The sequence below is a fragment of the Marmota flaviventris genome, chromosome 1 (genome assembly GCF_047511675.1).
Source record: "Marmota flaviventris isolate mMarFla1 chromosome 1, mMarFla1.hap1, whole genome shotgun sequence".
Taxonomy (NCBI): domain Eukaryota; kingdom Metazoa; phylum Chordata; class Mammalia; order Rodentia; family Sciuridae; genus Marmota; species Marmota flaviventris.
Genome location: NC_092498.1, coordinates 29,197,720 through 29,212,062, shown reverse-complemented (window position 1 = coordinate 29,212,062; position 14,343 = coordinate 29,197,720). Strand labels below are relative to the sequence as shown.

The 14,343-nt window shown below is 43.5% G+C and overlaps 1 protein-coding gene across 2 annotated transcripts in view; it reads right to left on the bottom strand.

The window, feature by feature from the left end:
* The window catches only part of Tmem243 (transmembrane protein 243), a 53,638-nt gene extending 40,036 nt beyond the window's left edge, over positions 1-13,602 (bottom strand). Inside the window, exons 1-2 of one of the 2 annotated variants that reach the window (XM_027956097.3) lie at positions 13,398-13,602; positions 12,619-12,901 (exon numbers count right to left, since the gene is read on the bottom strand). In XM_027956097.3, the coding sequence (XP_027811898.1) occupies positions 12,619-12,696 (78 nt within the window). In that variant the 5' untranslated portion in view covers positions 12,697-12,901; positions 13,398-13,602. The remainder of the gene's footprint in view (positions 1-12,618; positions 12,902-13,397) is intronic. The other variant, XM_027956098.2, reaches the window with a different exon arrangement.
* Between the last annotated feature and the right edge of the window lie 741 nt (positions 13,603-14,343).

Genomic DNA, 14,343 nt, shown 5'->3' with positions numbered 1-14,343 from the left:
CCAAGGTCATGCTTTTGCCAGCCACAGAGGCCCAACACCCTCACAGGTGCTTCTAAGAATAGGCTCTTTTGATTCCAAGGAAATATCAATAGAAAACCATGAGAATCTCTGGGGTCCAGGTTCTCTTAGCCTAAGTACAAGGCCAGTCAATTACTTTCTGATAGAATAGGACCAAGGCATCACAGCTCTGAACTCCAGCAAGGCATACATCCAGCTGGAGGCCACATCCTTCGACAATGCTCAATCCTTGTAGGAAGGAACAAAGCAAAACTGAAGGCTGCTGCAGAAAAGAAAAATCCTAGATGAACAATGCCACTAACACATTTCCTTCCATTCTCTTGAGGGAGAAGGTGTGGTCAGATAGAGAATTCTGTTTTTGGCGTTCAAATTTTCTGTGTAGCTCCATAAAAGTCCTCCTTGGTATCACAGCCCTATCTAGAGCCACATCCCTCCCCAGGTGCTCTCACTCCTACCTAGGTCATCTCCCAAATGTCTTCCATCCACATCACCTCTAACACCTGTTCCAAGTAAGCAAACTGCATCATGGACTACTCAGAGTTCTCCCATGCCCTGACTTTCCCCTCCTGCCCATCTCTAAATGTTCTCCCCCAGAAACCCATGCTCCTAAGGACTTTTCCTAGGGCTCATTGAGCCAGGAAGTACTGGAAAGACAGGGCATTTCCAGTTCTCAAAGCCAGCCTCAGCAATTTCAGTAATATCCTCCACTTCTAAAATGTATGGCTCTGGGCATTCTCATACCAACTTTTTCCTTTCCTCTTCTCAGTTACCTCAATTTCAGCATTTGTTATCCCTCTTCCTCCAATCTTCTATTCTTCCCTCACTCCTCTACTGCCCCCCATTCTGGCCTTCGCCCACATTCACTGACTAGAATATTCCTAATCTGCTACATCAAAGCTCTGATTTGAGGGCCTCCTAAACAATCTCTGACCATGATGCAGCAATTTCAGCAAGGCACAGAAGACTCCTCAGTGGATATATTCATCTGCTGTAATGACTTTCTTTGAAGATCCAGCCCCAAGTCACCTACAAGCCCCCAATCATTTCTGGGCAATGTTTCTAAGCCTTGTTCTGATTATTTTTAAACTGTCCTAACCATAAATGCTACTTTACTTGTCTGTCTTCTCTACAAACAAGGTCTGGAAGAGTCAAGACCATGTCTTCCTTTTTCACTCTCATTCTGGGGGTCACCGCATATGGCAGAAGTTCAGCCCTGATGCTGCTCTTTCTAAGCTTGCACCCTGACAACAAGCTCATATCCACCTAGAAGAAGGAGAGCCTTATTCTAATTCAAAGCCAAGCCACATGCCTACAGAGGCTGCAACTACCTCGAGTGGAAATACCTTCTGATTGGACAAAGATGCCACTGTACCCATCTGCTAGCCACAATGTCCAACACATTTCATATGATCAAATACTAGTTAAAGGAACAAACTAACTGGGAGAGTTCATATGGATAGATCCATGCTTTCTATCCTTAGTTGGGCCTTCATATGTCTCCACGGCCTTTTGAGTTGTCAGCCTCTGACTCTTCAGAAAGTGGTTTGAAGCTCCACCTCTCCTCCATCTCCCCATTCCACTCCTGATGTCTCAAGACAGTAGACATTCCTTCAAAACAAGACACCAAGAAAGAAAGGAGGCCACCAGGCATGGTAGTGCATTCCTGTAATCCCAGCAACTGGGAAGACTGGAGGCAAGAGGATTGTGAATTCAAGGCCAGACTCAGAAACTTAGTGAGGCTCTAAGCAACTCAGCAAAACCTGTCTTAAAATAAAAGATAAAAAAGGGCTAGGGATGTAGTTCAGTGGTTAAGCACCCCTGAGTTCAATCCCTAGTACAAAAAAAAAGAAAAGAAAAGCAATTAGGGCTGGGGATGTGGCTCAAGCGGTAGCGTGCTCGCCTGGCATGCATGCAGCCCGGGTTGGATCCTCAGCACCACATACAAACAAAGATGTTGTGTCCACCGAGAACTAAAAAATAAATATTTAAAAAAAAATTCTCTCTCTCTCTCACTCTCTTTTATAAAAGAAAAGCAATGAGAGGAAGCCCTTCCTCATCAATGTCCATCCTTCCAGCCTAAAAAGAATCCAAAAGTGACCTGCTTCTTCCCATACCCTTGCTCAGTTCACCAATTCCATTCTTACCTCCATTGAATCTCTCCTACATGGAGGCCATCTCTGACCCAAAAATCTCAAGTCCCTCCAACGTCAGAAGGGCCTTCCATCTATCATGTTTCCCTCTTAGATGTTAAGCATTCATTTTCTTTCTACTTGCTAAGCAGTAAGAAGAAAATAAAACAGGGTAGATGAAGGTAGAGATGGGGAGCTATATAAAAAAGGGAGATGAAGCTGGATGCAGTGATATACACTCATAATCCCATTCATGAAGTATTCTGAGGCAGGAGGATCCCAGGTTTGAGGCCAGCCTTGGCAACTTAGCAAGATCATATCTCAAAATTTAAAAAATAAGCCAGGTACTAATGGAAGAAAAAGTAGACCCAAATCTCCATCACGTCAGATTAGGCCCCAACTTTCTTAATAAGATTCCTGTAGAACAAGAATGAAAACCAAGAATCAATAAATGGGATGGATTCAAACTGAAAAACTTCTTCTCAGCAAAAGAAACAAACAGTGAGGTGAATACAGAGCCTACAGAATGGGAGCAAATCTTTACCACAAGCACATCAGACAGAGCACTAATCTCTAGGATATATAAAGCACTCAAAAAGCTAAACACCAAAAAAAACAAATAACCCAATCAATAAATGGGCCAAGGACCTGAAGAGACACTTCTCAGAAGATGATGTATAATCAATCAACAAATACATGAAAAAATGTTCATCATTTCTAGCAATTAGAGAAATGCAAATCAAAACTCTAAGATTTCATCTCACTCCAGTCAGAATGGCAGCTATCAAGAATACAAACAATAATAAGTGTTGACGAGGATGTGGGGAAAAAGGCACACTCACACATTGCTGGTGGGACTGCAAATTGGTGCAGCCAATCTGGAAAGCAGTATGGAGATTCCTTGGAAAACTGGGAATGGAATCACCATTTGACCCAGCTATCCCACTTCTTGGTTTATACCCAAAGGACTTAAAAAACAGCATATTACAGGGACACAGCCATATCAATGTTTATAGTAGCACAATTCACAATAGCTAAATTATGGAACGAACCTAGATGCCCTTCAGTAGATGAACGGATAAGGAAACTTTGATATATATATATATATATATATATATATATATATATATATATATATACACACACACACACACACACACACAATGGAATACTACTCAGCATTAAAAGAGAATAAAATTCATGGCATTTTCAGGTAAATGGATGAAGTTGGAGAATATAATGCTAAGTGAAGCAAGCCAATCCCAAAAAACCAAAGGCCGAATGTTTTCTTTGATATGAGGATGCTGACTCCTAATAGTGATGGCAGGGAACATGGGAGGAACAGAGGAACTTTAGACAGGGCAAAGGGGGAGGGAGGGGAAAGGAGGGGGCAAGGGGATAGGAATGATGGTGGAATGAGTTAGATAGACACATCCTTACCCTAAGTACATGTTTGAAGACACGAATGGTGTGAAAATACTTTGTGTACAATCAGTGACTTGAAAAATTGTGCTCTATATGTGTAATATGAATTGAATTGCATTCTACCATCATGTATAACAAATTAGAATAAATAAATAATTTAATGTTTAAAAAGATACATTCAATTTTAAAAAATAAATAAGTAAATAAGCTGGGTGTGGTGGTGTATGCCTGTCATCCCAGTAACTGGGGAGGTTGAGGCAGGATGATTGATTGCAAGTTTGAGGCCAGCCTCAGCAAAATATTGAGGCCCTAAGAAACTCAGTGAGACCCTGTCTTAAAATAAAAAAATAAAAAGGCTTGAGGACATGGCTCAGTGGTTAAGTACCCTATGAGAATGCAATTCCCTGGTACCAAAAAAAATAAATAAATAAAAACACTGGTGTTGTAGCTCAGTGGTAAAGTACCCCTAGGTTCAACCCCCAATACCCCCCCCCCAAAAAAATGGGGTCAAGTCCTGGGGATGTAGATCAGTGTCAGACCATATGCAAGGCCCTGGGTTCAATTCCTAGTAATTGCAAAAAAATAAAAGGAATTCTCCCTGGGGATATAAAAATTGAACAGGAAATTTGTAGGAAAAAGCCATGAGACATACAAGGATCTAAGAGAAGTGTATCGCAGACAAGCTAGGACAGGAAGTTCAAAGTCCCTGACTGAAGCAGGAATGAGGTTGTCAAATTGTCCTATGCTGTAAATAATGCTGTCCCCTCCAGAATTCTTACTGAATTTAATCCCCAATGTATTTAAGAGCTATGGCCTTTGGGAGGTGATTAAGTCAGAAGAGTTCTGCTTTCATGGGTGGGATTAGCACCCTTATAAAAAAAAAAAAAAAAGACTTCAGGTTGAAGGGAGTGCTCTCTTTCATCCATCCCTTCTACCATGTACAGATAGCATTCCTCCCATCGGAACAAGGGAACAAGGCACCACTTTGCAAGCAGTGCTCACCAGATACCAATCCTGCTGACACCTTGATCTGGGACATACCAGCCTCTACAACGGAGAAAATAAATTTCTGTTTTCTATAAATTACCCAGTGTGTAGTATTTTGTTACAGCAGCACAAATGTACTAAGACAAAAGAACAAAAAGAAAGCCAGGATGACTAAAGTTTATTATGCAACAGAGAAAAACAAAGATTTATTGAATACCTTTCTATCTCCCCCATAGTAGATATGCTCCATGAGAAAAGATATACTACCCAGCACCTAGCCTATTTCCTAGGATGAACTTAATAACTGAATAAAAGCATATATATAGCCAGGAGCAGTGGTGCACTCCTGTGATCCAGCAACTTGAGAGGCTGAGGCAGGAAAGGTCACAAATTCAAGGACCCTGAGCTAACTTATTGAGACCCTGTGAAAATAAAAATAAGGGCTGGGGTGTAGCTCTGTGGCAGAGGCAGATCACCCCTGGGTTTAATCTCCATTATCACAAAGAAAAAAAGAATAATATATGCATTCAAACTCAACAACCTTCCATGTCCAGAGCAGTCGAGGGTCTAACTGTAGCCCGGTCAAGGGTCTAATCACAGACCAGCAAAATTCAAATCTCCAGGAAAACTCAATAGACCATCAATTTCAGAGCCAAGTCTCAGTTTAATTTTTTTTTATACAATATTGTCTTACACACTCATTCACAATCCTCTGACCATTCCACCCTAACTCTAGGCTCTAATCACAAGGGAAAACTCACATTCCTTCACATCCTACACTTTCCTGCTCCCAGCCCCTTAGACTCAAAGCTGCACCCCATGCTTGGTATTCCCTGTCACCTCCTCCTATCAAAAATCAGTCCTCTGATTTACACCCTTGTAGAACTATTACTTCCATGTTCTCTGGCACATTGTTCATTCTCTGTGAAAGGGCTCCATCCCATTTTATATTCTATACTCACTTATCTTCCATATTCCACACATTCTTCAGGTCTCTGTATTAAATCCCAAAGGGTACGAATTTCAAGATGTACCTAGACTGAAGCATCCAGATCCTTGAGCCACTGATAATTTTGCCTCTGAACTTTTGAATTTCTCAAACTTAAGGATTCTGATATCACAAATAAAAAGTTGATTCTTCAAAAAATGACTTTCCGTGCCAAATCAGAGGAAAAGTTCATGTCAAAAATGTTCTAGAGATGGCCCAGTGAGAATAATATATACATTGGGATGTGAAGTGTGGAAGGGGTTCTCTCTCTTTTTTTTTTTTTAAATCCAGCTGCAGCAAGAAACGGGAGGCCCTGTCTAAGGTTTAAATTTGGTTCCTCCAGAGCTGTATGGCTTTTCCCAAACAGGAACTTCCCTTAGAGAGTCACCAAAGACAACCAGAGGGACTGTATCTGCATGTGTGAAGATCAAAGACATCTTCCCTTACAGGCTAATTCCAGGGCACAGTGAATTCTGCTCATTGGTACAACTATTCTGAGACTTGCCAAAGAATACTGAACTTTGAACATTGCCCAAAGCAAAGATGCATGAGAAAGGGTTTACAAGAATGCAGGCACACCCACCTTTTACAACTCCCTCCCTCTGAACTTTCTCAAACACAGGACCTTCACTGCTATATCTGGACCTGAATACCAATTTTCCCCTCATTTATATCTACTATATCCCCTTATTTCACAGATTCATATTTAAAAAAATTTTTTTTAGTCGTAGTTGGACGCAATACCTTTATTTTATTCATTTATTTTTATGTGGTGCTGAGGATGGAACCCAGTGCCTCGCAAGTGCTAGGCAAGTGCTCTGCCACTGAGCCCCAGCCCCAGCCCCCGATTCACATTTTGAAACCTCTTTCAGTTGTAGATATTTTTGTATATTTATTCTTCCAGATTCTCCTCACAGAAATACACATGTTTACTCTAAGTATCATATTTATGGAAATCAGATCAGAGTAAAAACAGAACAAACCTACCCAACATGTTTACAGGGAAACTGATCCCTAGAGTTGGTACCCTCAGGAAGCACCCTAATTTGATGTTCTCTGAGCTTCAGAATGGGAGGCAGAGCACAAAGACTGAGGTGGGAGCCTGACAGACCGGACTTACTCTCGTGACTACCTGCCAGTGGCCTTGGGTAAGTCACTTAACTTTTAAGTCTTTTAGTTTCTATTTTTATACAATGGTCTAACATCCAGGGTTGCTTTAAAGATTAGGAAATAAAACATTTGAAGCCCCTGCAACAGAGCACTATCATCTACTGAATAGTAAAGCTAATTTGGTATTAGTATTATTTTTACCATGTCTAATGGGGAGTATTACATTGGGCCCCTAGTGGGAGCTGAGCTGACCCCATACCCTGGCCCCAATTTCTAGAGCAGCCCCAATTTTAATATATTCCATCACTCCCAGAGGGACATTCAGGTTTGTCATTTGGCAGCCCAGAAAATGTAATAGTTTTATCTATACAATTCGTAACTGACCATAAGGAAAAAATGACACAATTCAGTAGACCCAGCCAATTATCACAGACCAGCAAAATTCAAATCTTCAAAAAGGAAAACTTAGTAGACCACCAACTTCAGAGCCAAGTTTCAGTTTAATTTTTTTTATACAATATTGTCTTACACACTCATTCACTATTACCCTCTTTGCTATACATATATAGCTCAGCAGGAAAAGGAGAGACAGTGATGATTTTAATTGTATGAGTACTTGAAATGCCCCTTCCTGTTTTGATAGCCAGTATACTTAGGTTTCTGAACATCAGCCTTTGTCTTCTGTTGCTTTAGAACATCCAAAGAATGCAGGTTACTTTTTGATGATGCTAACCAATTTCTCCTGAACCAATTATTTAGCACAAGAAATTAAAAGTGATTTGGCAGGCTGGATGAAAGAAGGCAACTGTTTCCAGTCTCTTAGGTGACTAGCTCTCCTCGGAAGAAGAGAAGAGCTAGAAGCTCTGTCAAGAGAGAAGCTAGAAGTCTGCACTGCTTGAAGGATAGCCTTGGGGGCTCTGGGCAGGGAGGGGACTGGCAAGCACATATACAGCAATTGTTTGACTAGTTCTACAGTTCATGAGAAGACTTTTGTTTTTTTCCATTTTTATTCACTTGCTTACTTATTGGAGAAAGGGGGAATGCAGGAAAAGGTTTTTGCTCTGAGCCTCAAGGTCTACTAGATTGCACCTTTGTAAAGTTCTTCCCTTCCCGGTGTTATCTTCTGGGAAGTTCTGCTGATATACCTCCTCACAAAGTCACTTACTTCACACATCACATCTAAGAAGGGATAATGGGACTAGAACTGTTACCACCCTTGTTGGATGATCAATCACTTATTTTGTGATCAGTGAACATCAAAAGAACAGGCTGGTCTAGAAACTGGTTTAACTACATCCAACAGGGGTTATTCTTTCTTTTCCCATTTACACTAGCTAGGAAAATTTTGCATTCTCTCCCAAACAGAACCACTCTCACCTTCCCTCCTAGGTTCACTAATCTGGATTGGCTGAAACTGATTTTGTATGTGTTGGCAGCCAATTCCAGAAATGAAGACTGAGTCTCACAAACCCTGAGAATAACTTAATGCCCTTCTCTTACATGGACAGAAGGGGGCCACTGCCCCAAGTGTGTTGTCTTAAAGCAAACTTAAAGACAGCTATGGACACAAGAGGGAGGAATAGCTCCAGTTCACAATGGGGAGAAGAGAGGATGAAAGAGGAAGGCGATTCTAGAGCAAAAAGTGTTCTACAGAAACTTCTTATAAATGTTCCTGCAGGGAGAAGCTGTGCTGAAGCCAAAAAGATCATACCATCAAAATATCTGAGAACTACTAACAATTCATCCTGGTCAACTAGAGTTACAGTGGAAATTAGCATATTAAAGCTTCTCAAAATCCCACAGAGAAGAAAAACATTTCACAAACATAACTACAGGACCAGCATAACTAGTAATTCACTTGCTTTTTGAATAGAACTATTCAAAATAGTAGTACTAGCCCTATGTGGCTACTTATGAGCATCTGAATTGTGGCTAATTTAAATTTAAATGAGCTATGAATATAAAATACATACTGGATTTCAAAGGGTTAGTACAAAAAAAAGTAAAAATATCTCAATTTTTGTATTGATTATATGTTGAAATAATGAATATATATGGGTTAAATATAGTTATTAAAATCAATTTCATCTGTGTACTTTTTTAAAAGGTTAAATCTAAATTACATATATGGCTACCATTATATTTCTATTGGCTAGTGCTCATTTAGAAAATGCTAAGCTACAACACAGGTTTAGAAAACTTTGGATATTTCTTTTCTTTTTTTCCCACCCCAAGAGATTTATTGTCAGTAGTATGGAGCAAAACGACAAGGCTTTCCCTCTGAGGAGAGCAGCCTGGATATTTCTTATTATCTTGATTTCTTTGCCATATTTGTTTTTCATCTGAAAGAGATGTACTATAGCACAGAACTTAGGAAGTGTTTAAGACATGAAGAAAGCATCTGGACACATGACCAGGATTTATTGCAATACATAATTCCAAAGATATCAAGGAATGAGGGATGTGTTTCTTACAAAAGATGAACACTTTTCCCTTTTGTCAGTAACTCCTAAGATATTTATTTAACAACAGAAAACTATTTTACTTTGCCTTTCACTCCACAGCTGTTAAGGTCTGTAAACAAGTCTGGATGGCGCCTGGCATTTTGCCAGAAGAAGTGGTTTGTGAGGTGGCACCAGCGAGCCATTAAGTGTGGAGATTTCTTATTGGTTGACTGCTGTATCTAGTTTATGTTAATTAAGATAAGCTGTGTGGAATGTATAAATACCTCTGTTGTCCTACAATAAACGGCTCCCACTCCTGCTGTATCAATCTACACAAGTTGAACGTCACCCCCCGGCTATTTTGCCCAGCCAGCCGGACTGCGGCACACAGCTCAATCTGTAAAGCTATTCCTAAACATCATATTGAAGAATGAATAAATTTAGTGTTTCGGTTACTGAAATCACTATATGCGCTCAGTATAGGTGAAGAAATAAGTCCTTTCAAGGCTTGATGACAAAGGTACTTACTGTTCAAGGCCCACTCTGTTATGTATTTATTGTTCAGTAGTAGATTCCAGTATTTTTCACTATGTAACTTAGAGCAAACCACTTCACCCCTATTACCTAAGGACTGGCAATAGGAACATGAATGCCTACAGTGTTTTGAGAAACATGTGGCTCAGGCTGCATAATTAAGACACTATTTACTCGACTTTCAACTCATAAGATAGTAGGTAAAATACTACCAGAGAACTAGCTGTGCGACTGAACAAATAACCCTCTACAGTTCTACTTCCTTAGTTGTACAATAGAAATAACATCTATCTTATGAGAAGGAATCTGATGAAAACAAAAGGAAAGCTGAATGCCCAGTGTGTTACTTAGCACTGAGAAAACACAAACTCCTCTCCAGACTCTGCTCTTTGGTCTCAGTCTCCACTACCCTAAAGTTAATAGCTGCACCAAAACTGACAGGCTATATATTGTAAGTTGTTATAGCAAGAAAGATTTTTTTTAATATATATTTTTAATTTTAGGTGAACATAAAACCTTTATTTTAGTTTTTGTGTGGTGCCGAGGATCAAACCTAGTGCCTCATGCGTGCTAGGCGAGCGCTCTACCACTGAGTCACAACCCCAGCCCATAAGCAAGAAAGATTTCTAAAAGCTCAGAAAAATCTGTCAGACAATTACAGGAAGTGGGCTTTGCAAAACCCTCCTGGATATTCCTCAGAGTAGAGGTTCACTCTTAACAGGTTTCCATTGTAAAGTGGCTATTGTGTCCCATTTCCTGGCACCTAAAAGACAGCAAGCTGGGGATGCCCACATACAAGGGCCAGTGATGGGTTTTTCAGGGTACCCAAGAATCCCCCATTTCCAGCAGTTACTATCCTCCATAGGAATGGCTCCACTGCACTGTGGTTTACCCTTCGAATATTTTTTTTTTAATATGTTGCTGAGAATTGAACTCAGGGCCTCGCACGTACTAGGCAAGCACTCTATAGGTGAGCCACAACCCCAGCCCTTAACCTTTGAATATTGAGGCTCCATTCCTGTGCCTTGCCCACCCAAGGCCCTCAAATAAAATTTTCATTTGACATAAAAAAAGATAGATGCTTCTCCTCCTTTAGATTGGCATCCCAATTTATTAGAAATATATTTTCTTCCACCTCAGACCTGGGATCTCTGCTTTCTCCATTCTGTGGAATTTCTCTATATCCAATGACTGTCAGCCTCACAGAGTAAGCTAAGAGGATCAATTTTGAAAGTTCTGGAATTATATATTATTTATTCTTAACTTTTTCTTTCAGAGTAGATGATTCTATTTTAATACCCTAAAGTTGCATAAGTAATGCAGGAGATATATATGCTTGGACTAAATAAGTATACAATTATCAAGAGAGATATCTGGAAGAATAAATGTTTTAGATGGATTTCAAATGTATCATAGGCAACAAGAAATTTAGGCATTGGATATTTCAGCCTTGGCTTTTCAGAAAATGTCAATATTTCTCAGTATCTATATTGTTGTTCTGGATTGTTTTGTTATAGGGGTCTCACTACATTCCCCAAGCTGGTCTAGAACTCCTGAGCTTCAGTGATCGTCAGGCCTCAGCCCCTCAAGTGGTAGAATTATAGCTGCACACCACCTGCCAGGCTTCTAAGTGTCTATATAAATCCACATCCATTACCAAGTCATCTACCTCTGTACTACAGGGCCTAATGGGGTTAAAAAAGGTCAGAGATCTGAATCATCCAGACTCCCAATCTATGTGCAAAAGTATATGCAGGAGATAATGAACCCACTTTGGAGGACAGCTGGACAGACTTCCCATATAAAAGCACCGGTTTTTTCTCTGTATCCCTAATGTGTCCCCTCTGTGCCCCTCATGGCCCAGATTCAATCACATTACATTTGTTCACATATTTCCCCCATCTAACTGGGTTCTTTGAAACCCAAGGACCAAGCACATTAACTAATACTCAGTAACATTTGTAGAAGTAGGAACATCTACTGGCCTGGAGCTAACTGTCTGAAATTATGAAAAGCCACAAGGTCCATCTTCCTGGAGATCAAGCTTAAAACGTTTTCTCACTAAAACTGTAAGATGAAGCAAATCCACATGGAGTTTAAAATATAGTCTTTTAATAGTGGCAGGCTGGCAGCTTCCAAATTCAGGACTGTGTCCCTGAATGCCAAGTATAAAAGTGCCTTATTCTTTGTGGTAGAGGGACCCTGCCAAAGCTAAGATATCCAGGAATCTGGATTCTCCAAGTGCCTTAACTTTTAAGAAGCTGACAGCACTTTATCCAGGGGTCAAAGACCACTAATGCCACTTGTAGATGGGGGTGGGGCCCGCGGGTGAACTGGCTAATATTGCCCAAACTGCTCAGAAAATTAATGCTGAGTATAGGAAGAGAGCTCTCATCAAAAGCTAGCCCAGAACATTACATAACCATAACTAAACTTTTTTGAAAGGTGTTAAACTTAAAAGCCTACCTATGCTTCCTTGGGCCCTGGGACCCTTTGATCACTTCCTGGAACGGAGGCCATCACTAAAAACACCTCTTTTAAGGCCTCTCTCCACAGCAGTACGCCCTTAGGGGCACTGCATAAACGGGAATCAGAAGCACCTCTCCTGGGCGCTATCCATGGGCACTTCCAGCGCACACCTGCAGCCTCCAGGAGGTCAGAACTCCGGATGGAGGTGCGGTTGTGCAACCACCACCTCAAACTCCCTCCAGAGAGGGCTCCCGCACTACAGCGAAAGGCTTCCAACAGCCCAGAACTTTCTGAACTTTTCTCCACCCCCAACTTCAAGGCTCTTGGCCAACTCCGTCCAAGAGCAGGGCGAGTGGCAGGGCAAACATCCTGAGAGGGGAGCTGGACTGCAGGACCGGCTCTCCAACTACAAGTGCCTCCGGGGCCACTGAAGGACCGGGACTCTGGAGGGCCGAAGGACAGGGCACACAGAGACACGTACTCCCCGCCCGGGGACAAGGTCCACCACACTCACCTTGGCCGACGTCTCCCCGAACAGAGGTCTGTTGTCCAGGCCACTGGTGCCGTAGGTCCTAGTAGGAAAGTCCTCCATTTTGGGGCTTCTTCACTCGTCCCGAGCCTCTCAAAAGCCAGCCCGCATGACTCGGTCCACGACTCCAAACGCCTTCTCCTCAGGGCGCACGCATGGCGGCAAGCCCTGGCGTCCGGGAAGTCCCCGAGGAGGCGGCGGGTAGCGCTCACTCCCGGGGGACGCGGCCGCGCCGCCCGAGCGCCGCTGTCCTCCTCATCCTGAGCAGCTGCCGCAGGAAGTGGGAGGAAACAAACACCGCTTGGCCGACTCTCCGCGGGACGCCCCGCCCGGGCAGCTCCCACTTCCCCAAATCTCGGCTCTCTGCCCCGGCGCCGCTCGCCGCCGGTTGCGGGCGGCAGGCGAGCCCGGCTCCCCGTCCCACCCAGCCCCGCGTCTCTACAGTTCCCGGGTTTTCCAGATGGTCTAGTCAGCGCGTATACCTTCGTGCTCACGGGGGTAGTTCTCATGGGAGAGAGCGCTAGGAGCCCCTCTGCGAGCCCGCTGCGCCCCTCAGTCCCCGAGAGGCGAGAGGGGAAGTTATTGAGCACAGCCGAGGGCTCCGCACACCCCTCCCGCAGCGCGAGGACTCGGGACGCGGCCGCGCCAAGCGACTGGGATCCCCTCGCCTGTGCGGCCGCTACCCGGGGCCGGCCGCGCGCGCCGCAGGAGCACCCGCCTGACCCCGCACATCGTAGCTGCCCTCCCGCGCCCGCAGGCCAAACCTCGGCGTCCCGGGCCGCCCCCGGGACCGCAAGTCCCCGGTCCACGCCCCCGTCGGGATCCCGCGCCGCAGCTAGCAAGGAGGCGGACTGGCCGCGTGGGGGAGGAAGAGCCTTTCAGCGCGGCGCCGAGCGGACGCGCCGGCCCAGCGCAGCGCTGCGGGTCCGCTCTCAGCTTTCCCGGCTCGGACCCGCGGCCACTGTCGCAAACAGGCCCGGCCCGCCCCGTCCACGTCACCACCGAGGCGGCCAATCCCGCAGGCAGTGGCGCCGCACTGGCTGCGGAGCTTTATTTCTAGAGGTGCCAGTTTATCCTCCGCGGGGCGGCCAGTCTCCACGGCTACACATTTCTCAGCCTCTTAGTAATTAGCGTCAGCGCGATCCACGTGGGTGAAGCACGTTTCCGAAGATAGCCTGCATTTGGCCGCAAGCATCTTAAACACAATCGGCCTGCTTTAACCACTCCAGACCGCGCAACTAATACAGTCATTGGCAGTTTGTGTTGCTTGTATTTTTGTCTTGCGTTATTCTGTGGAAAGGACTCTAGATTATTTACAGAAACAGTCGGGAGGTATTAGTGCTTTGACTGTCTGCTCATGCTGCCAGGGATGGTGGCTGACTGAGCATGTTTACTGCCACAGAGCCAGAGCTCCACGTTGTCAATATCTCCTTCGGTTCTTAGGCCATAGAGAATTGATCAGGCCCTTAAAAGTAACATAGCTTCACTATACATTTGGAGTCATTTATAAATATTCAGAAACACAGCCATGCTAAATTCTCTGGACACTATACAATGCCTAGATTGAAAAGAGTTCTACAAATGTTTGTGTTTAGGGATTGTCTGAGTTGGAACATTGTAGCCACACACCACTTAGAATCAAAAGCCATGATTCCAATTTAGGACCAGGATGGACCAAGAACCACATAAAATTTGCAACCCTGAGTAGAA